The 23,722-nt window shown below is 53.5% G+C and overlaps 1 protein-coding gene across 4 annotated transcripts in view; it reads right to left on the bottom strand.

Annotated features, from left to right (window-relative positions):
- The window catches only part of Osbp2 (oxysterol binding protein 2), a 120,313-nt gene that overhangs the window by 16,886 nt on the left and 79,705 nt on the right, over positions 1-23,722 (bottom strand). For all 4 annotated transcript variants that reach the window (XM_042667653.1, XM_042667652.1, XM_042667650.1 and 1 more), the window contains exon 3: positions 7,762-8,018. In XM_042667653.1, coding sequence (XP_042523587.1) covers positions 7,762-8,018 — 257 coding nt within the window. The remainder of the gene's footprint in view (positions 1-7,761; positions 8,019-23,722) is intronic.

Genomic DNA, 23,722 nt, shown 5'->3' with positions numbered 1-23,722 from the left:
TGCTATGGAGAGAGCCAGGTGCTGGCCTGGCCCCTCTGTCCTGGAATGCTGAGCTGGGTGTGTGTGGTGCTCTGTGGGCTGTGTGCTCACTAAGCTGGGTTAAGCCTGGGGCCCATGAGGGGGGCCCGTGAGGGGAGGCTCCCCAGGGGCCCAGGGAAAGCCTGGCTGACTCAGCCAAGGTCTCTGAACGCGGTCACATTTCCCCTGAGACAATCCTACCCAGATGGAGGTTTGGGCCCATCCAGAACCCCTAACCTCCCCACCCTCCGTGTGCTGAGTGACTGAGGGGAGTGGGTAGCATGAGTGGAAGGCCCAGGTCTGGGACTCCTGCGGAGATCATGGTTCTGGGATTTGTAGGGTCAGTTGTCCTCAGGATGTGGACGAGATTCCAGGCCCCTCCCCTTCTTCCCAGCCCCAGGGCTGCAGAGTGATTTCTGGTGAAAGGGCATGGATGGTGGGAATGCTGCTGAGATTCAGAGGGATGGGCTGATGTCCCAGTCTGCAGGGTCTGCTGAGGTACTGCTGAGGTGCCCAGGGTAGCAAAGGTGGGCCTCCCCTAGCAGGTCTCCCTGCTCAGCTCCCAAGATGGGGTGTCCCCGCCCTGCCTGCCCATTGGGCATTCCCTTCCAGAAATCCCTGAGCTGGTAAAGGAGGCTGTGAGTGAAGTCTGCCCAGGGGAAGCTGAGCCACCCATGATGCTATGGGCTCCATAGCAATTTTCTCTGGTCACCTTAAGAAGATACAGAGTGTATCTGACCTGGAAACCTCTGCCCAGCTGTACCCCACGAAAGCGGGGGGGGGGTGTCTCTAATCGCTTTTGCTGCTCCTAAGCCTAATCCTTCCAGTGACCTGGCTGCTCCTCAAACACAGGCAGGAGAGCAGGAGTTGGGTCTGTGTGTGACCTCCCCAAGTTGGTGGAAGGTCTGCAGAAGCAAGGACCCTAATGGGTGTGGCCTTCCAGTGGTCACTCCAACTGTCAATCTTCGCCCCAGCCAGAGGACTGCAGGATGTTGGGGTGGATGGCAACTGAATGGGACAAATACTGGGAGGGCCCAGGCTGTGTAGCCAGCTGACTCCAGCCAGCAGGTCCCAGGAGGACCAGAGAAAGAGCCATGTTTCCAGCTGCGGCTACAGAAGCACCTGCCAGCCACCTGACATCTCTGGTGGCATTCGAGCCCTGGGGTGAGCAGGTGGAGGGCCTTCTTACACCCCAGGTGGCTAGCATTGAGGCCACCAACCCACCCTGCTGTCATTACCACAGCCCCTGCCACCCACTGGCCTGGGCTCCCAAAGGTGGTGAATAGGGAGGAGATGGCAGAGGCACCCTGTCTCCTGAAGACCCCTTACTTAGCCAGACACTCAACCCAGGGGACCCAGTGGGGGTCTCCCCTCCCCTTCCACTGGGGGATTAGCAGCATTTCATTTACCCAACAAGAACCCGACGCTCAGAACAGCTTGCACAGGAAGAAAAGAGAAGAGCTGAGACTCTGGTACAGCAGTCTGCCTAAGCCCAGAGGCCGCCATCCCAGAAGACATAGGGTTATCTCAAGTGCCCTACCCCAACCCTGAGGACGCCTGAGCTCTGTGCAAGGGTTGAACTCAACTGGAGGTTCTCCTGGCAGGCCAAGCCACCATGATCTGTGCTATTCCTCTCTGGGATCCCGCCAGGCTGAGCTTCCGGGGTAGGGTCCTGCGGGCCATGGGCCTGTGCTGGCTACTCCTGTGCAGCCTGGCCTGGCCAGCCCTTCCCCCACACTTGTGGGCTCCCCTGGATGTGACTCTCCCTGTGTGGGAGAGCCAGCTTTATCTGCTGCAATGAAAACTCTAAAATAGCTCTTTCCACATTCAAAATAGTTCACCCCTTTGCAACACAGGAACTGGTGCCATCTGGCTGCTGGTTTGCCAAGTGACTCGAGACCATTTTGGAGTCTATTTTTACCCATCTCCCCAGGCCCCAAGTGAGCAAGCTGCTGGGAGCAGAACAGCGGTCAGCTGGCAGGAGCCCCAAGGACCCCTGAAGCCTGGGGCAGCTCCAGGCCTCATTCCACAGCTGGCCTTGCCAGAGGAACCACACACGTCCTCCTGGGCAGTGAGCTATGTGTGACTTTTGGGAAGCTTCTCGTATTCCAGAAGTGAGCAGCTCCTTCTGACCTTGCCGTTATGTCTCGGATGCCCCCAATAAAGGCCTCTGTGCTGCCCACGTTCCCCACGCATTTGTTTGAATGCTCGGTACCTGTTCTCATCTTTCTCCCCTATCTGTTCCCCTCTCCCCTGCAAGGCCTCCTACCATTCCCCTCGCCCTTGACCTCTCTCCAACCAGACTGTCCTTAAGTCCATGTGGGTCCTGGCTGGGCGGGGTGCCCCTCTTCCGTGGACTCTCCCACACTTTTCAAAACTTCTTTTTTATTTTTGTACCGATCCTGGGGATTGATCTCAGGGCCTGAGTGCTGTTTCTGAGGGTGTGTGTGTGTGTGTGTGTGTGTTGCTTAAGGCTACTACTCTGCCACTTAAGCCACATTTTAACTTCTAGTTAACTTCTGGCCCCCTACCCTAGTCCTGGGGCTTGAACTCTAGGCCTGGGCACTGTCCCTGAGCTTCTTTTTGCTCAAGGCTAGTGCTGTAACGCTTGAACCACAGCACCGCTTCCAACGTTTTTTTGAGTATTGGAGATAAGATTTTCCTGCTCTGGCAGGCTTTAAGCCATAATTCTCAGATCTCAGCTTCCTGAGTAGCTAGGATTACAGGCAGGAGCCACCGGCATCCAGCTCCTCCCACTTCTTATACCAGGATTTCCCAGGTACCCTCAATTCTACCAGCTGTGAGCCGTTCCCCCTGTTGGTAAACTCAGGGGCCCAGATTCAGAGCTTGGCCCCCTCCCTGTTCTCTGACCTCAGTGTGCACCTAGATGGCCCAGATCTTCTGTGGGGTTGTCCTCTACCTGTTCCTGTGTATCTGTGGGATATCAGAGGGAGGTTGGAGAAGAAGGGTCTTGTTTATCTGTGACTCAGACCCACACTTCGGGGGACTTTCTTTTTTCTTTTTTGTCAGTTGTGGGGCCTGGGCACTGTCCCTCAGCTCTTCAGCTCAAGGCTAGCACTCTACTATTTGAGCCATAGCACCATTTCCAGCTTTTTCTGCTTATGTGGTGCTGAGGAATTGAACCCAGGGCCTCATGCATGCAAGGCAAGCACTCTACCACTGAGCCACCTTCCCAGCCCTCAGGGGACTTTGAAGGCCTTACTCCTTACCACACAGCAGCTCTGCCAGCTATGCAAGAGTCGTCCCGGCCCCCCTTGCCAGCATCAGGGTCCCTGTCCCCAACCACCAGGCTACCTGGCCCCACCTGGCTCACCAAGCTGTGGGGCTTACATTCGGAGTAGAAGGTAGAGGCTAAATGAGCACTGTGGGCCTCAGGATGGCTTCTGAACAAAACAGATGATGAGAATGACAACAAAGCTCTAGTGACATTCACTTCATGCACAGACATGAACTACCCTCAGCCCTCAGGCCTGTCCTTCAAGCTGAGCACTGGGCTTCAACACCAAGATAACCTTAGAGATGGCCCAATAAGCCTACAGGACTTCTTGGCCCTATTTTATAGGAAATGAATTCTCAAAAGCCTGGGCTGGCCGTGTGCACTAATCCGACCATTCTCACCACAGGCTCCGGGTCACACCATGGGCAGGCTCTGGTTCTGAGGCCTGGGACTTTGGGAAGCAGGTCCCCACCCTGGGCAGAGCACCTCTGCTGGCACACAGGCGTTTGTGGCTCCTCAATGGCAGGCGAACTCTCATCACTGGCTGGCCGTTATTCGTGGAAAAACTCCTCACAGGGAATCGGGCCATTCATTCCTTTGCTCCTGGGCTCATTTCCAATTCTCTCCCGACTTTCCTCTTCCTCTCCTCTCCTCTCCTCTCCTCTGTCTGTCTATCTCTCTCTCTTTCTCTGGCCTGTGTGCTGAGGTTTCTGGGTGCCAGGCCTTGTGGCAGGCATGGAGATTACAGGAAGGCCAGGGCCAGTGCTGAGGTAGGAAAGCCCACAAGGCACAGTGGACCTGCCGATGGGGTGGCAGGTGGCGCTTACCTGGAATGCAGGGCGATCCTGCCCTCCTGCTCTCAGCCAAGGGGAGGGAATGAGCCCAGGGAGACCTGGGCTCCTATCCCTGAGCCTTCTTCCCCCATGCAAGCTACCTCTGCCCTCTACTGGCCGTCAAGGTGCAGAGACACAACTAGTACCCAAGGTCTCTCCCCCTGGGGCTGCAGATGACCAGGCCTGAGTCTACTTTCCAGCCTCTCCTATAATTGGCTTCCAAAGTGGCCATGTCAGCTGTGGGCCCTTGGGTGACATTCCTCTGGAAGTTTACACATCAAACATCCACAGGACATTGTTTCATGAGGAAAGTTGCTGGATGAGGGATGCGGTGGGAGTCCAGGGCAGCCACCCTCCTGTCCCATGCGGAGTCCCACAATGGCACAGGTATGGGCAGGGCTTTGTGGGAAGCTGCTGAAAGGTCTGAGTTAAAGGCCCCCAAGGGCACTGGGTGCTGGGGATCCTCGCTGCTCGGGAGGCTGAGATCTGAGGATCATGGTTCAAAGCTGGCCTGGACAGGAATGTCCCTGTGAAGCTCTTATCTCCAGTTAACCACCAGAAAACTAGAAGCAGAACTATGAGTCAAAGTGGTAGAGATCAGGAGTAAAAACACGCAGGGACAGCTCCCAGGCCCTGAGTTCAAGTCCTAGGACTGACAAAAGAAAAAGGCCAAGGGCAGGACTACCCTAGACTGCTTGAGCCACATGACCATGGTCCTACTGTGCGGTGAGAGGGCGGCAGGGCATGAGCAGAGGTGTCATGGGGAAACCCTGGGGTTACTCACACCCCCCGTTTGAGCACCTAGCTCTCACCAATGGGGAAGAGGCCATGCTGGGTGAAAGGTGAGGACGCTGCCCCAACTCTTGGGGAGCCAGTGGGCATCTGGGTGTGCTACACCACTGGCCATGGGGCCTGGCCTCTCAGAAACTGTGCAGGGATCCCCACTGATGGTTTGGGATCCAAAGACTTAGGCTACTGATGACCTTTCCTGAAGTTAAAGGCATTCTAAAGACTGTCAGATACGGTTGTCATCCTAGCTACTAGAGGCAGAGGTGGGGAGAATTATGGTCCGAGGCTATCTCAAATAAAAAGTTAGCTAGACCCTCATCTCAACTAACAAGATAGATTGTGGTGGTGTGTGATTGTCACCCCAGCGACCCTGGAGGCTGTGGGTAGGAGGACTGTAGTCTAGGCTGGCCAGGGCAAACGACCCACAAGACTCTATCTGATAAATAATAACCCAAGTAAAAAGGGGCTAGGGACATTGCTCAAGTGGTAAAGCATCTGCCTAGCAAATGTGAGGCCCTAAGTTGAAACCCAGTACTGCAAAACAAACAAAGAACAACAAAACCAGGTCCCCTTACTTTTCTCCTCAAGTCTGAACACAGACTCCTTGCCATCTTGGGAAAGTGAGCTGAAGCAGCCGCCCTGGGCTGACCTGAGGCCTCTAGGGGGCGCTTTTCCTGGGGAGTTTGTCAGACCAGCCGGCCCCTACTTCCTGTTCCATCATGAGCCACTCTGTCAGAGACACAGGGTGGCAACTCTCAGCCTTCCGCCAGGCCAGGAGGAGAAGGGGACTGGTCACATCCCACGTGGGAAGAGGCCCCCCAGCTCAGGCTAGAAGCTTCCCTCACAGCCAATGTTGGGTTGGGGTGGGGGGCAGTGGACAAGCATCAGACTCCTCGCAGCGGGGAGGCTGGGAGATGGTATGGGGGCTTGCATCTCTGGGTCCCCAGGTTTCCCAGGTGAGGCCTCAGCCATGTGGATCAGCAGCCACATGGCTGCTTACAGGTAAAAGCTGTGCCAGGGAGTACGAGCTCCTGGGCCTGGGAGACCAACATGAGGGAGGTGGGAAGCCACTGCCTGTGACTTCAGAGGGCAGCCATTACGAGGGATGGGGCATAGAGCGCTACAGCGGGCCACACACTCCCGTATCCTGGCCTGGTGACACTGGAGCAGCTTAGGTGGCTTCTCTGAACCTGCTCCCTCTCTGGCACTTCCAATTGCTCATGAACCCTGTGAGGTGCAGGCATGAATAGGGATGGGAGGGGGAAGGGGCACAGTTGTGGTCCAAACCCCTGGCCAAGGGTGACCATGTGTCCCATGGCCCCCAGCAAGCTTGCCTGTGGGGTCCCTTCTCCCACAGTGGGGGTCTGGGCAGCTGACTGACAGCTGTGTGTACACAGCCCTTCCAGAAAGGATCTGTTCCTTCAAGATGAGGGGCAGATGCTAGGAAAATCCCAGGGGTGGGACCTTGGGGTCACTGAGTGCTCCCTTCCCTGCCTGAGTGGCTCCTGTCACTCCAGGCTGACTGTTCCCTGAACTAGAACTGCAGACAGGCCTCGGAGGCAACCCCAAGGGGCTTCACTTCTCATGAAACAATTCGTCATGCACTTAGACCAGGAGAGCTGTTTTATGGCTTTGTGAACAGATGAGCCCCTACTGTCTCATGAAAGACGGCGCTAGACCAGAGCCTGCCGTGAACCTCATTATCTTGGGAAAGCCAGACCTTCCTCTCCAAGGTCAAGTAGCTTCTGTCTTGGGTGAGAGGCAGTGCAGGTGGACATGGATGGGTGGCTGGTTACAAACACAGCTACGTCATTAATTGCTTGACATTCTGGGAATGTCAAGTACAGAGACCGGGCGCACAGAAGCTGTAAGGAAGATGGTGGTTCAAGAAAATGAATGGAGGGGGGAAAAATTGGTCAGGCTGTTTTCCGGTAGTCTGGGAAGAACACTTAACGTTTTTGCTTTGTGCTGGTCCTAGGGCTTAAACTCAGGGCTTGAGCACTATCTCTGAGCTTTTGGCTCAAAGTTGGTGCTCTACCACTTGAGTCACATCTCTACTTTTTGATGATTAATTGGAGAAAGGTGTCTCATAGACTTTTCTTGGCTAGGCTGGCTTTGAAATTCAGATCTTGGCCTCCTGAATAGCTACGATTACAGACATGAGCCACCAGCACCTGGCTCAAAGGGTACTTCTGGCTCCCCCTCAGGCCTCAGAGTGAGGATTTCTGAGGCCATGTCTGAGCTTCTAGACCTGAGCATGCCTGGGCAGGTGTAGGTGGCTTGTGGCCCACCAGCCTCCCAGCTGAGTTTTGCATGCCAGGGGTTCAGGCTGGTGATCTGACCCGCTTCCTCTCCCGTCCGTGAGTTTCCTATCCCAGCCTGGCTTTGCTCTAAGTCCTGAGTTTGGAGCTGGACACCAGAATTACCCATTGTTTCCAGCCAGCCTAGGGCCTTCCTGAGCCACACACTGAGTGGATCTTGACTTCAGCTCTGTAGCAACTTCCGTTTTTGCACACTTCCAGACTCCATATGACTAGTGCCTCTGGCCTGGGTGCCTTCTCTGGCTGGGTGGCTGTCCCAACAAGGACACTGTGGTCAGACCCATGTCTGGAGAGTGACAGTCTGGGGAACACTCAGGCAGACGGAGAAAAGGGTCCAAAAGTAATCAAATGCTATACTCAACAGCACGGAGACACTTCCCCACTCCCAGTTACAGCAAGGCAGCTTCCAGAACCCAGGGAAGGCAGCCCACTCCCATGGCTGTGCCTGCCAGGTTCCAGACCTGATCTGTCTGCTGTCATGCTGGCATGATCCTGGGCAAGCCCAGTTGCAAAACTCTTCTGGCCCAGTCCCCACCCCACCACCAGGGGGAGCACGACTCACGTTGATCATAGCATTCGACGTGATGCGGAAGAGGGTGGCCCGCTCGTTCACCACCTTCAGTTTCTCGCTGCTGTCCGATGGGATCTTCAGGCTGTCCAGCTCATTCAGGGAGCGCTGGAGTGCGGCGCCATGCTTGGCAATGAGGTCATTGCACGTGCTGAGGTCATCTAACTTCAAGGAGAGGTTCTTAAGAGTGTGGTGGAGCTCGTTCTTGTCAGCTGGGGAGGCAGGCTCTTCGTCGTCGTCCCCAGAGTCATCTGTGAAGAGGAAGGAGAGTTGCTGGGACTTGAAGGCGTAGCTTGAGGGGCAGAGAGCCTGCCTGGCAAGCCTGAGGCTCTGAGTTCAAACCCTGGTACTGCCAAGAAAGAATTGAAGTGATTTGTTTCCAACCAGTGTGGTATGCGATGGCCCTGCCTGGATGTGGAGAGTAGCCACTTGAAATGGTGAGTTCTATTCATGGTGCTGGATGCATGAAGACATCTCAGGTATAGCAGTGCACCTGCCTAGCCCTGGCTGGCGCAGGCCCAGTTGAGTCGATGGGAGGAGACATAAGGCAGAATGACAGAGCTTGGATTGGGCTGCTTTGTCTGTAGGGAAGTCACAGCCTGTAGGCAAAGGAGGGTGGAACTGGGTAGAGAGGTGAAGGATTTCTCAGTGGGCACAGACACCCCGAGAAGAGAGCCAGGGCTCCTCTCCTGACCTTGCAGGCCTATGTAGACTGACTGACCTCTTCCTGGCCAAACCCACTCAATATCTGGTCTCTTCTCCCTTCCCACAACCCCATCAACTAATCCTGTTATGGGCACACAGACACTTGAGTGTGTCATTGCTTAGGGACTTGCCCATTGGGTCCCCACAGCCTAGAACTTGCTCTCAATGGCTCAGCCCATTCATCCATGTGAGGCCCAGGGGCAATGCCAGCCCCGTCTCCTGAGTCTGCCTGCAACACCCTCAGGCCTAGTTATATCCTTTATCTCCCTCCAGCCAGCCTACACCCATGCAGAACCTGGTGTTGTGTGTGCAGACAATGGATGGGGGTTGGGGACTAATGAAGTAGCTGACATCCTGAGAGGGAGCATCATGCCCAGGCTGCCCAGGTTGCTGGCCCAGGCTCTCCCTTCCCCATTCTCTACTTCTAGCTCTCACACTGTGGCCCAGGTATCCTCAGTGCTCCCTGTCCTGCCAGCCCAGCCTGGGTTCCCGGGGCAGAGAACACGGGGGGGGGGGGGGGGGGGCGGGCCTCTGCAGGCAGGTGGCCTGGCCCAGCTGCTGCTTTAGTGCTGGGTGCCTGTCAATCCTGGAGCCCTGTGTTTGCCAAGGGGTTTCTGAAATGCCTCATTTCAGACAAAGAAAATCTCCAAGACTTAAAAAAAAATTTTTTTAGATGAATAAAATCTGTAACCCAACATATAAAATTAAAAGAAGGAAGAAAAAAAAAAGAATACATATTTTGAGAGAACAGCTTTCTTCCCACGGCAAGCAAGGTGCGTGGGGGTGGGACGCAGCTGATTTTCTGCTCCCAGTGTCCCTGAGCGCATGGCAGGCCATGGCAGGGCTGGGTCAGCCAGCTGTGTGGGGACCGAGGGAGGGGGAGCCGGGTGTGTGTGGGGGGGGTGTGTGTGAACTGCACACTTTGTCTCTGCTGGCCACAGAGCCTTGGACCAGCACCCAGGCTAAGGGCAGAGACCCTCCCTCTGGGCCAGCCCATCTGCAGCTCCAGAGTGCCCAGTATCTGGAAAACACATGCTGGGCCACCGTTTTCACTAACTGGAGCTCTGAGTCTCCCAGTGGAGGCTTGGACAGGGGCTCTTCCTCCCTTCCTGAGAAGGAAGGAGACAAGCAGGCTCCAAGGATTGGCACTGAATTGCCCAGGGCCATCAGGCAAGGGGATTCTGGAACAGCTTGGTCTGTCTGGCATCAGAACTTAGATTCTGATCATCTTTATAAATTCTCTCCCTAGTGTAACAACCCGACTGAGCAGCCAATAACTAGACATAATGGCCACCAACTGGACATCAAGAAGGCCCTGCAAGGACATACAGATTGCAGATGACCCGCAATATGATCCCCAGTCCTCTGAGCAAAGCAGAGGGAGGGTGACATACAAAACCCCAGACAAGGAAGATAAGACTTAAGAGTCACTCTGGGCCTGTGCAGGAAGTGGCCTCTTTGGTTCCCTAACTCAGAGCTCAGGTGGCCTGGGTCACTTCTTCCTGAGGAGGAGCTGGGCTTTGTTCCTGATCTTAGAGTTAGCTTATTCTCTGGGTTTCTCCTTTGCTAATATCTGGTGCTCCAGCTGGGTGCTGGTGGCTCAAACCTGTAACCCTAGCTACTAACAAGGCTGATACTTGAAAGATCATGGGTCTAAGCCAATCTGGGTAGGAAAGTCTGTGAAACTCTTATCTCCAAGTAACCAGCAAAAAGCTGGAAGTATAACTATGGCTCAAGTGGTAGAGCATTAGCTTGGAGAGAGAAAAAAATAAAAGCTCAGGGACAGTGTCAAGACCCTGAGTTCAAGTCCCAGGACTGGCATCAAAACAAACAAATGAATGTAGAAAACATCATTTGGTCCTGCTGTCTCTGTTTAGAGCAACCAGGGGCATTTGCAGATTTCTCTGGCCTTCTAAGAAGGAAGTCATTCTAAGGGAGGAGAGCCAGCCAGCCAGGGGCACACGTCCTGTTACAGAGGTGATAGCCAGAGCACCTGGAATTCCAGCATGGCTGCAAGCTCCTTCCCCCTCCTCTACCACTGCCTTCTCCCATTCTGTCAGTTACTGTCAAGCCCAAGCAAGGCAGCAAGAGATATCCCGGTGAATCCTGAGCTATCGGTGACCCTCGTTCATGAATGTCCAAGTCAACCCTGAGAGTGCAGTCCAGGCCATGAACAGGACATGTCAGGTCAGGTCTGGTCCATCTAGGTCCAAGCCTTTGTTTTCAGATGCATAAACTGAGACCCCGGATCAAGCAGAAGGGTTGAGCAGAGGGCAGGGGCCAAAGTAACGATCACCAATCTCCGGCTGGAGCCCCTATCCGAATAGAAAAGACTAGTCTTTGAAGGCTAGATCCTCCGACATCCCGCAGGCTTCCCTGGCAGGAGAGAAGAGGACACGCAGCTTGGGCACTGCTCCTATCAGAGCCACCCTGTGGTGGGTTGCTGGCCTTTGATCACCTGCTGTGCCCCAACAGGGAGCCCACAGAGGTTGCCAGCACTGTGAGGGCCCAGGTCTGTAGCAGCAAAGGACGCTGCTCACTTTCCTTCTCTGCAGAGGAAGGCAGGGGTGAGCAGGTGCTGGGCAGCAGCTCAGAGGAGGGGCCAGGCAGAGGGACACAAAGTGCACCTGGCACCTGCTCTCCACCGGGTGGGGGGAGGGGTCTTTGGCCTATCCTTCCTGTCCAGTTTCATGCCTGGTTGGCCTGAGGCATTAAACTCCAAGAAGGGAAAGAGAGCAGGGTGCCAGTGACTCATGCCTTAATCCTAGCTGACTTAGGAGGCTGAGATCTGAGGATCATGATTGAAAGCCAGCTGAAGCAGGAAAGTCTGTGAGACTCATCAACAGTTAACCACCAAAACTCTGGAAAGTGGAGCTATGAATCAGGTGGTAGAGTGCCAACCTTGAACACAAAAGCTCAGTACCCAGGCCCTCAGTTCAAGCCCCAAGACTGGCATTAAAAAAGAAGGAAGGAAGGAGGTAGAGGTCCTGGTCTTCCCTGCTAGGCAAAGGAGGCTTCAGCACCTTCCAAGACCAATGACTCCTCCCTGATGGTAGGGAGTTGGGCCTGCACCCCACTGTGCTTCCCCCTTTATATGGTATTCTTGAACCTACCCCACCAAAGTGACAAAGACACCAGGCTGTGGAGTGCAGAGGGAACAAGGGATTTGTCTCTGAGCCAGTCACAGAGCCTGGAAATGAGGCTCCTCTCTTGGATGCTGGAGCAAATGACTATGAAAGACACCTTCCCTCCTATTCAAACATGAGAACACCAATTCCTAAGATACCTATCAGCTTTAACCAGTCACATGGGAGAATGAATTTTTTTTGTTAAAAGAGAATCAATTAGCTAGGCGTGGTGGTGCATGGCTGTAATGCCAGCTACTTAAGAAGATCAGGAGAATCACAATTCGAAGCCAGCCCAAAAAGTTAATGAGATTGGAAAAGGCAAGGGAAGGGGTTGACCTTGTCCAAAAAGAAATGTACTGTACTTGATTTATGTAATGGTAAGCCCTCTGAACATCACCTTTATAACAACAGTAACAATTTTTTTAAAAAAGCTAATGAGATTTTTCTCAACCAATAAGCTAGGTTGGGTGGTATATGCCTGTGATCCCAGTTACCCAGAAGGATTGTGATCCAAGGCCCTGAGTTCTGGGGTTTGAACAAAAAGAAGATAAATCCAGAAAACCAAGGCAGTGGTCACAACTTCTCTGTCATCTTGGTGGGGCCAATAAAGGGTGGCGTCCTTGTCCATGGGAGTGGGAGTTCCCAATGTTTAGTGGCTGTCCCCCACCCCAAATGTATGCCTTGTCCTGGAACTTCAGAACTTGACTTACTTGGAGGCATGGATGCAGATTTGTTGGGGGCTGTCAGTACGGTTTGTTTTGGCACACTTCCCAAGGGGTGGTCCTGGGACCCCTTTCTGGACACAGACACCACTTAACTCTCAAGTCTCTCAGGCTCCCCTAAACGCCTGACACACATACCACCCTAGTTGGCCCTCTACAGGGAGAAAATGGCCTGCAGCACAGTTGGAGCCAAGTGTTTCTGCACCCAGGCTCTCACGATCTGGGCTCAGCATCCCAATTCTTACTGGGTATTGGGGGCATGCTAAGTATCCAATGTATGACCAGCACAGTGTTGAGATCCCATACCTACCAATGCCTTAGGGCTCACCAAACCCTCTGCCTCTCACCCAGCTCAGCACAGAAACCCCCTTAAACCGACTTCACATTAGAGACCAACACCAGAGAGAGCTCTCTGTTCTCTGTGACACCCTCTTCCTCCTCAGCGTCTTTCTTAGCAGGATCTGGTTTAGGAGCCCCTGGGCATCTCCACCAGGTTCAGGACCCTCTTTCTCCAAGTCTCTTAGGAAAGACAGGTTGCTGTGGCAACTGTGGTGCCAGGTGGGCTATTTTTAGAAGTGGAGCTTTCTTTCATCTTTGAAGAAAAATGAATTGAGGGGAAGCCCTATTTGGGAAAGAGGTGGGGAGGAGAGGGGAAAACTCTGGGAATTTAAGAAACGAAAAGGAAGGGAGGTGATTGCAGAGGTCCTGTGGCCACCCCTGTGTGCTTCTTGTTTCATTGTAGGGAGCCCTGTCCACCAGCTCCTCGGGGGTCACGGTCCAAGATGGCCTGTGAGGACCCCTCCTCTCACACACAGTGCATGAGAGCCACGTGGGCGGGGCTTCAGCTCCCATCTCCCACTGCGCCCACTCCCAGAGCTGAGCTGGGAGAGTCTGGGGGAGAGGTATTGCAGAGGGGTGCGGGAAGCCCCAGCAGGGTCCTGAGCACACACCGATGCCGGGATTTCCTTCCTCCTCCTCTCTGCCCAAGGCTTCAGATGGGTCACTTCAGACTGAGCAGTGCCGGAAGCCCTGGGGCTCCCTCCCCCAGCCCCTGTGTGGCTTCCAAACACTTCAAAAGAGCATGGGGAAAAGGTCCCTCACTTACTGGTCTCTGCATGTCCCTGGGGAAGGCCTTGTCCTGCACCCCATCACTGCCCCCCACAACCACAGCAGGGGAACCTGAAACTATGCCCTCTGGGGCTCCCCTGAGCTGGCTGCAGGGCTAAAGAGAACGGCCCCTTCCTGCCAAATTGACTCCTAAGTGTAGGGCCTAAGCCACCCTGGGTAGCTTCGTGGCCCTCTCCCCAGCAGCCTCTTGTCTAGGGCTCTCATCAAAAGGCTACGAGCCCCCTCCATCCTGGGCTCTACAGAGTGACACATCTATCCTGGGTTCTTTCCCAGCCAGGCTGTGCACATGCCCCATCCATGCCTTGAAGATGCAATCCAGCAGGGGGATGGTTTTAAGCAAGAACTGCAGAACACAGCCAATTCTGATCTGTATCATTTGTGTCTTGGGCATGCCACGACTACAGCTTCGGTGGCTTGTATTTATATCTCAGGTCTGGTAGGCAGCCCAAGCTCCAGCACGGAATCCAGTCGGCAGGATGAGGCTAACAGACAGGGACCGGCCTTGAGGTGGGAGTAGGGCGGGCATGGCCAGTGGCGTCAGCGCATCTGAGAATCAACAGCCCAGTTGCTCAGTGGCTGCCTCCTCTGCACAGGCATACGTCACCCCATTCCAGGTATCATATATAGAATTCCACAAGTGACTCCCAGAAGTGGCCAGGGTGGCCTGGGTCTTGTTGTGCCCAAGACCCAAGGCCTCTTTCTAAGTGTTGCCGTTGGGATGGTTGTGGGATCATCGCAGAGAGCCGGTGGCACCTGTCACCCCTGTGCTCTTGGAGGCTACCTGCACCTAGGCTACAACCACAGAAGCTCCGCCCACTCAAGCAGTGAGAGGTGGAGCTTGAGAGACCAATGACAGAATGGAGGCAGGGCTCTGGAAGCATGGGGCAGAGGCAGAGATGACATCACCTGGGGGTGGAGCCCTGCGAGGGTAGGATGTGGAAAGGAAAGAGCAGCAAACTCAGGACAGAAGCAGGGACAGGCCAGCACAGCTTGAGCAGCCAGCCAGCCAGTGGGGTGGAGGCTCCCACAGCATAGGGAGCCACTTAGGGCTCCAGAGAGCAGGGACAAGACCCTCTGAGGCACTGGCCCACTCTTCTTTTCTTTTAGGTCCAAAACTGGGACTTGAATTTGGCACCTGACCCTTTCCTCATTGGCTAGTGCTCTCCCAACTGAGCTATGCTTCCAGCCCGTGGCCCACCCTTCTGACTGGGGGAACTTGGAAGGATAACAGGTCTGCCTTCCCTGTAGGCTGAGGATGCTTGCAAAGGACAGAAGGATCTGAGAGGCTTGGCCCTGCCACTGGAAGCTGAGTCACAACCTAATCTGATGGAAAATCAGATGATGATAAATAATGAATTGCACAACCCTGGAAGGTTAGAAGGGAAACATCAGCCAGGCTCTTGGTGAGCTCTTAATCCTTCTCTGTGGGCCCATCCTTCTCCTTTGCCCAATGACCACACAGTATGCTGAGAGTGTCCGAGAAACTACTGGGGCCACATCTGGGCCTCTGCACGGGGAGATTTCCTCACCAAGGGACAGCTAGTACCAGGGACAGGTGGAGCCTGAGGCCAGAGCTCTGGGTTCTTCCAGACAGAGGTCATTCCACCACCCTGCAGGGCTAGAAACCTCATCTGATGAATGTGAATCCTGAGTCTCAGTGTGGTGGTTCACATCTGTAATCCCAGATACACAGGAGGCAGAGATCAGGAAGATTGTGGATCATTGCCAGCCTGGGCAAAAAGTTAGCGAGACCTTGCCTAAAAACAGCTAAAGCAGAAAGGGTCGGAGGAATGGCTCAAGTGGTAGAGCATCTGGCCAGCAAGTTCAAGGCCCTGAATTCAAATTCCAGTATCTCTCCTCCCCAAAGCACTAATTGTGAAAGCTGGTATCTATAGACACCAGATACTGAGACTTTATCTTTGCAGGGCGGGGGGGAAGTTCCCCACTGGGCTAGAGAGAGACCAAGAATCACAAATCCCAGAGATAAAAAAAGAAGTGTTTCCCCCAGTACTGGAAGAAACTGGAGAGTATATGGTTAAAGCCATGGGCAAAAAAAAAACCCACAAAAGGCTGAAAAATAGCATGCCTTCAGAACTATGATGTCTCAGTGTTCCATAGAAGGCCAAGACCTGGAGTTGCACGCTTGGTCATCCTTGGCTGTCTTCGGGATGACGCTGGCTCTGGGCAGCTGGGCCCACCTCCAGGGAAATAAACACAGGCAGAGATGCAGTGCAAAAATAGAGGCACGGCCTCCATTTATGGCATCTGCTGTGACATCGAAGGCGACCTGCCACGCACAGCCTCCTCCTCCTGGGACAGAGCGCTCCACCCACCTACAGCCTCTACCCCGAGGTTTCCAGGAGCCTCCTGGAAGGGATGCAGGTGTCCTAGTGCTGTGGAGAGTTGACCCTTTCCAGGTCACCCAGGCTCCCTTCCTATAGCTGTCCACTGGGTACAGCATGGGCAGCTGCAGCCGGGAGGGGCCCTGTGGCAGGGGCACTTGAGAAGCTGGCCACAGTGACACAGCTTGGTCTCCTGGGCTGGTCTCAGTGGAGCTGGGTGCTGGTCCTCACCTGGGTGATGCGTGTAGAGCTGAGGCATACGGCTCCCTCCCCTTCCTCTGCCCTGCTGGGTGGAGATCTCTGCCCTGCCTATGGCTCAGCACTGGGGGGCACTTCCCCAGGGACCAGCCGCTCCGGGTGTACCAGGCAGGTGCCGGCCTCCATTGTCTCCACCATCTCTGCCCATCTTTCTGCCTGTTCACCTGCCTGCTCTACAATCTAATGAGAAACTACCTGCCAACTTGGAGGTGGGGAGAGCATCTGTACTTTGATTTAATTCATTTATGGTGCCAGTACTGAGGCCAACTCCAAGCCTCAGAGTCTGGGTGCTGTTCCTTAGCTTTGTTTTTATTTTTTGCTCAAGGCTGGTGCTCTACCACTTGTATTGCTGGGGCACAGGCCGATGCAGCCAGCCTCCCTTGGCTGAGATGGGAGACTCCAAGACTTTTCTGCCTGGGCCTAGTCTAGAACCAGAATGATCCTCCCAATCTCAGCCTTCCACGTAGGATGACAGGTGCATGCCACGTGTCTAGCTATGGGTTGAGAAAGTCTCATAAACTTTTCTGCCTGGGTTGGCCTCGAACCAGAATCCTCCTATTCTTAGCCTCCCAAGTAGCTAGAATACAGGTGTGAGCCGCTGGCTTCCAGTGTGGTTGCCGTTTACAACTATTAGTCCAGAAGTCTTCTGAGTTGGCTGTCTAGGAGCAGCTACCCAATCTTCCTTCAGGTTATGGGCTGTGGCCTTTCTACCCTGGACAGACTCAGACTGCAGCTTCCTCAGAACCTCTGGCCCTACCCATGGGTGAGGCAGACAGGCTGGATGGAGGCACCTGGGGTCAGCCCACCCTGACGAGAGAAGAGTCCCTTCATGGGCAATGAGAAGGCCCCTTTCCACACGAGTATTTCATTGGGTGTACCATCCATCCCTGTCTCAAAGCCAAAGCAAGTGGGACTCAAATCTAAAACAAGCATCCGGTGATCCGCAGGGTATAGCCTTTGCCCCGTCTCCAATGGCACTGGCACAGTTACAGGTCACTGGAAATGACTAGTTTACATTTTCCTGGCCTGAACACAGCCATGGCTGCTTCTCCTTAGATGACATCTGAGGTGCACACCATCACACTCAAGAGTTTTCCACCAGTGGCTGCGGCCAAACATCAGTGATGGGGGGCAAATGCTGGCAGGGAAGGAGCCATGGGGCCCTAACAGGGCAGCTGCTGCGCAGATCCACAGATGTCCACCCAGAAGGCACTGGGAGAGCCAGCTGGAAGAACACTTGACCCAGCACGTGAGGAGCCGGACGATGTGTCTGCGAGTGCGAGCAGTCAGGATGCTGGTGCTGTGGGGTAGGAGAGGAGTTGGGCTGTGGGGCCTTCCTGTGGGCCACCCCTGTCTCTTGAACCAATCAAGGAGTCAAAAGCAAAATGAAAGCTGGATGTGGTGATGCACACCTATAATTCCAGCTACTCAGGAGTCAGAGGTTGGAGGCTGGACCCAGGTAAAATCACAAAGACACTCTATAGATGACAGACTGAAAACAACAACAACGACAAAAAGGGATGTGGGTGTGGCTCAAGTGGTAGAATGAGGCAGAATCTCACCAGATCAACCGGGTCCAGTGGCTCAAGCCTGTAATCCCACTTACTGAGGGATAGGGATTGGAGGAGTCGCATTTAAAGCCAGCCTTGGCATAAGATGTTTATGAGACTCCATCTCACTCAATGGCTGAGTATAAGTGTGTGCACTGTACTCACAGCTACCAGGGACACACAAATAGAAGGATGGCAACCTGGGGTGGCCTAAATCTAAAGTGAAACCCTTATCTTGAAAATAACCACCTTCCCAGGTGGCTCAGTGGTAGAGCGCTTGCCTTGCATGCATGAGGCCCTGGGTTCGATTCCTCAGCACCACATAAGCAAAAAGCCAGAAGTGGCGCTGTGGCTCAAGTGGTAGAGCGCTAGCCTTGAGCTGAAGAGCTGAGGGACAGCGCCCAGGCCCAGAGTTCAGGCCCCACGACCGGACCCAAAAAAAAACCAACCAAACAAACAAACAAAAAAACAATGAAAGTTGGGCGCTGTAATCCTAGCTACTTAGGAGGCTGAGATCTGAGGATCACAATGCAAAAGCCAGGTGGGGCCTAAAAGTCCCTTGAGACTCTATCTCCAATTAACTATTCAAAAACCAGAAGTAGAACTGTGGCTCAAAGTAGTAGAGCACTAGCCTTGAGCAGAAAAGCTGAGGGATAGGGCCCAAGCCCTGAGTTTAAGCCCCATAACTGACACAAAAAAGAAAGGAAGGAAGGAGAAAGGAAGAAAGGAAGGAAGGAAGGAGGAATGGAAAATATAATGGTTCAAGTAGTAGAATACCTGCCTAGCAAGCGTAAGACCCTTAGCACCATGAAAACAAAAGTCTCACTCTACCAGATAAAGGGGGACAGAGCTGGCCCTGGCCTGAACGTTGGGGCACCCTTAGTGGATGGCCCAAGTAAGAGCCCTTCTCCCCTCTTAGGCTGTTTTCTTTGCTATTTCTCAGCCCTGCAACCTCACACATTTTCATCATGTCTTAACTCTCAGGATTCATCGCTACCGTGGGTTCATGCCTGATAACCCTCTTCATCCATGGAAGAGCCATAAAACAGACCCATGCTCAGAGGATAAAAGCCAGAATGTGCCGCACAGAAAAGTGCACCATTGTGCACCTCTGCCCCCAAGATCTGATGCTGAGGGAGGCCCCGCCCTGCTGCACCTGCTGCCCCTGCCTGGGGGCTCTCAAGATCCAGCCAGCGACAGGGCTGGGGGTCGGGTGGGGACTCTTGTCCATTGAAAGGCTGGGCATCCTGTTCCCTGCCAGCCAGTCAGCTGGCTGATTCCCCAGTCAGCTCCCCCCTTCCCCCTGTGGCAGCCCTGCCAAGGCTGTGGAGGCGGGGCTGGGGACCAGGCTGGCTGAGGTCCCCTGAAGTCCGCAGAGAACCTGGGGACTGGAGGTTAGCATGCACAGGGAGCTTCTTTGGGCTCCTCCAAAGTCCCCTTTATTCCTGTTGTGCAACATTGGCTGTATCGCCAGGAACCTGCTGGGTGCCATGTTATTTGCAGGTGTCCGGGCACTGCTCTTGGGGGACGCTGGGGCGGGGTGGGCCACTCACCCTCACCTCGGGAACCAAAGCAGGGTGCATCATTGGAGGCTGTGCTTCCTACCTGGAGCTGACTGGGAGAAGGGGCCCAGGAGGCCGTGCCTGAGTCTGGAAGGCGTGAAGATTGGTGCAGTTCCCAGTACCAGTCCCAACTTCTGACTTCCATGTTCCTAAGTCAGTGGGGAGATCACTGGGTGAGCAGGTACTAGCTAAGCTAGACTCTCACTTTGTCTACCAACAGGGCAGTATGACTGAGCAAGGGCCATCCCTGCTCTGGGCCTCAGTGCTTGGCTCTGAAAAAAGGAGGGAACCCCATTTGGGCCCTGATGGCTCACACTTGTAAACCTAGATATTTGGGAGGCTGACATCAGGAGGATGGTAATTGGAGGCCAATCTGGGCAGCAAAGTTCATGAGACTCCATATCTCCACAGAGGGAAGCTGGGAGTATGCCTGTGTTCCTAGCAACTATAGGAAGCCTAAAGTAGGCAGACTGAGCAGGAAGCCAGACTGAATCCTAAAAACACTCAGGGCTGGAGGTGTGGCTCAGCAGTATCAGGCCAGCCTAGCAAGGGTGAGGTCCGGCCTTCAAATGCCAGTACTGGCAAAAGAGGAAAAGGAAGATGACCAATTTTCCTCAGGGGCATGGCCCAGCATATTGTCCCGTCCCCAACTCCTCCTCTCCCCTACTCCTCCCGGAGGGAGGAATTCTGCAATCACCATGGGAGGCAGGTGGAGGGAAGAATTCTGCAATCACCATGGGAAGGCAGGTGGCTTTTGCCCGGGTGAAAAGCTAACCAAGCAGTTTTTTTTGCAAAGGAGGAAAATCAATCTTAAAATAATGAGGCCCCAGAAAAGCCTGTACTCAGGGCCCACGCTGCAGTCAGAGAGCATGGGCAGAAACAAAGGCTATGGGGAATTTAGCTGGCTCCTCTCCTGGGTCATCACCCCAGCCCCCCCCCAGTCTCCCCCACACCCTCAGACAACCTGCTTCCTCTGCCACCTGGGGAGAGGACTAGAGCTCCCCATTCTCTCGTTCTTGGCAGTTACATTTCTTACTATAAATAAACTGCTTTGTTATTTTCCCGAAGAAATCCGAAAGTAGAAATTCCAAGAGATGATGGTACTTGTCAGGAATGTAAAGCTGGTTGGGAGCTGGTGGCTTACACCTGTCTTCTAGCTACTCAGGAGACTGAGATCTGGAGGACTGTGGTTCGAAGACAGCCCAGTCCTGGAGACTTGATTTCTAAAATAGCTAGCATAGCAGGGCTGGAGGTATGGCTCAAGTGGTAGAGCACCCACAAAACAAGAAGCTGGATGAACACAAGGCACTGAATGCAAACAAACCCCAATACTGCCAAAACAATAAATAATAATAATAACAATAATATGACAGCTGGATGTGGCAGTGTACACCTGTAATCCCAGCTCTCAGGAGGTAGAGGTAGGAGGATCAGGAATTCAAAGCCAGACTGGGCTATGACACCTTGTCTCAAAAAGTAAAAAAAGAAGAAAAAGAAAAAGAAGCAACAGTGACAAGTTGTTGCAAGGAATGAGGAGCCATTTTGAATTGCCCAGCCCTAGTTACTGGGAGCTGTACCTGAACAGGACAGACTGACTCAGAGAACCTTCTAGGTGGTGATGTGGGGAAGTTGGGCCAAGTGTCAGACCACCTGAAGTACGGGGAAGGCCTTATCTGAGCCCAGGTGCTTTCTCCCTGAGTCCCAGAGACCCCACCGCTCAGCAGCCACTCCCTAAGTCCACGGATGCTTCGCAAAGCCCAGGCCATGGCTGGGCTCGGGGGGCTGAACCTGCCCCTCTGTGCGGGGAGACCTGATGCATAGCTTACAGAACTGAGGAAGACATGTGGCTACACTTCGTGACACTCTAACCTGAAACCCCATAGTCAGGCAGGCTTGAATTACAACACCGGTGGGTCCTCAGCCTGGGCGCCAGGTTTCCATTGGGACCCATCTCACACTGGCTCCCGGCAGCCTGGTGGGGCACCCCACAACCACGGCACCACTGAGAAAGTTCCAGCGTCCTTGCCCACGTCCCATCAGCCTTGGAGGGACAGGGACTATGGAGCATGGAGTGGAGGTTAGGAGGCCTTTTGAGGCCCATGCTGAGGCCCTGGAAAGGCCTTTTAAGGACCACAGGGCCTTGAAACAGCTGTGGCCCACAAACAATTCCTTTCCTTAGGGCGGGTCTCTAAGGCACAGAGCAGTAATGGCAGTGAAGCCACGTTCCTGCTGGCCACGGTCGCCTCACCACCCATGGAGCACTCTGCTAGACTCCACGGAGTCCCACCCCCTCTGCCATGAGTTCTACTTCTGGCCTCCTTTAACATCAAGAATGCTACTGCGCTGGGTGCTGGTGGCTCACACCTCTAATCTTTGCTACTCCAAGGTTGCAATTTGGAGTACTGTGCTTTGAAGCCAGAGCAGGCAGAAAAGTCCAAGAGACCCTCCCTCCAAAGATAACCAGCAAAAAGCTGGGTGGGAGGCGTGTCTCAAATGGTAGAGTACCACCCAAGCATGTGAGAGGCCTTGAGCTCAAACCCCAGTCCTAATAAATAAGTAAACTCATAAATGTTGCTGTGGTTTCTGTATGGTTTCAATCTGCTCCCCAGAGGTTCCTGTGCTAGAGATTGTCCCCGTGTGGATGTGTTTAGAGGCAGGGCAATCTTTCTTTAAAAAGTGCGTCCAAGGCCAAGCACTGATAGTTCACACCTGTAATTCTAGCTACTCAGGAGGCTGAGATCTGAGGATTGGCGTTTGAAGCCCAGGCAGGAGGGTCTATGAGACTCCAATTAACTACCAAAAAAGCAGCTCAAATGGTAGAGTGTTAGCCTTGAGCAAAAAAGCTCAGGAATGCCAGGTGTTGGTGGCTCATGCCTATAATCCTAGCCACTCAGGAGGCTGAGACCTGAGGATCTTGGTTGGAAGCCAGCCTGGGCAGAAAACTCCATGAGACTTTTATCTCCAAAAAACTATTCAGAAAAGACAGGAAACGGTGCTCACAAAAGGCAGGAAATGGTGCTGTGGTTCAAGTGGTAGAGTACTAGCCTTGAGCCAAAGAAGCTCAGGGACAGCACTCAGGCCCTGAGTTCAAGCTCTAGGAGCAGCACACAGATACACAGACACACAGACACACAGACACAGACACAGACACAAACACAGACACACACACACACACACACACACATACACACACACGTGCGCATGCACCCATGCACACAAGCATGCACCCATGTGCACGCATGGTACAGAGGAAGGTGATTAGCTTATTGGAGGCACTGCCCTTGGAATGGGTTAACTCACTTCTCTTAGGATCCCGGTTGGTTCCCAAGAGACTGACTTGTTATCAAAAGAGTAAGCCAGATAGCCGAGTGTGGTGGCTCACGCCTGTAATCGTAACTACTCAGGAGGCTGAGCTCTGAGGATTGCAGTTCAAAGCCAGCCTGGGCAGGAAAGGCCATGAAACTCATCTCCAGAAAAGTTGAACAAGGCCCTGAGTTCAAGTCCCAGTGCTAGCACACACATAAAAGAAAAGTACACTGGACCCCTGCCTGGAACACGGCCTCAGTGGTTCCTTCTTACCATGGTGATGCTGTGCACAAGGTCCCCACCAGGGACGAGACAGCTGGTGCTGCTTGTTCCTGAACTTTCAGCCTTCTAAACAGTGAGGTAAATAAATCCAGCCTTGGGGTATGGATATTTTGTTATAGCAACAGAAAATGGTCTAATATGGGTGCTGAGACTCTGTGAAGCAAGGTGTCTGCCCATGGCCCAGAGCTTTGGCTCTAGGATTTGGGTACATGGATCTGAAAAGAGATGTGCAGGGGAGGTAAGCACATTGGAAGCCCAAAGCTAGACAGTATCCTTATGCTGCTGAAAAGGGGGCGGGGGTGATGGTGCTGGAGGGGGATCCCAGGATTATATAGCCCATAGAAACGGTCTTGAAAAGTGAAGAGGAAAAGGGTAAGTAAAAGGAATTGTTGCTAGTTGACCTGCATGCTGAGAGATGCTAAAGTCAGTTCAGGCTGAAAGAAACTGATGGGGACACAGGGCAGTAGAGGGCTGGAAAAGACAAGGTCATGTGCTGTGAGCAAACATAAAAGATGTTGTTCAAGTTCACATGAAGAGAACTGGCTGTATAAAGCACGACTCTTCAGTGCATGGCCCAGCCGGGCCATGTGCAAAGGAAGACAGGACACCAGACAAAGGAGACAATGCAAGTTCACTGTTGTAAGGTCCTCGTGGTTTTGATTGAAATGGGATATCATTTGGAGGAAGACTGAAATAAGTTAAAGATGCAGGATGTAGCAGAGTGTTTTACTTGTAATCCCAGCTATTTGGGAGGTAGATTTCAGGAGGATCACAGTGTGAGGCAAAACAAAAAAAAATCCAGAGAACCCCCCCCCTTTCATAATTGATAGCTGGGCATGATGGTAAATGCCTGTCATCCCAGCTTGTTGGAGGCTTTGATCAGGAGAAACACAGTTTGAGAGTAGCCTGGGCAAAAAAAAAAAGTTCAAAAGATGCCATCCCAATGGAAGAAGCTGAGGATAATAGCAAGTG

The sequence above is a fragment of the Dipodomys spectabilis genome, unplaced genomic scaffold (assembly GCF_019054845.1).
Source record: "Dipodomys spectabilis isolate Male_0828 unplaced genomic scaffold, ASM1905484v1 ptg000416l, whole genome shotgun sequence".
Lineage (NCBI taxonomy): Eukaryota > Metazoa > Chordata > Mammalia > Rodentia > Heteromyidae > Dipodomys > Dipodomys spectabilis.
This window is presented reverse-complemented; position numbering and strand designations above follow the sequence as displayed.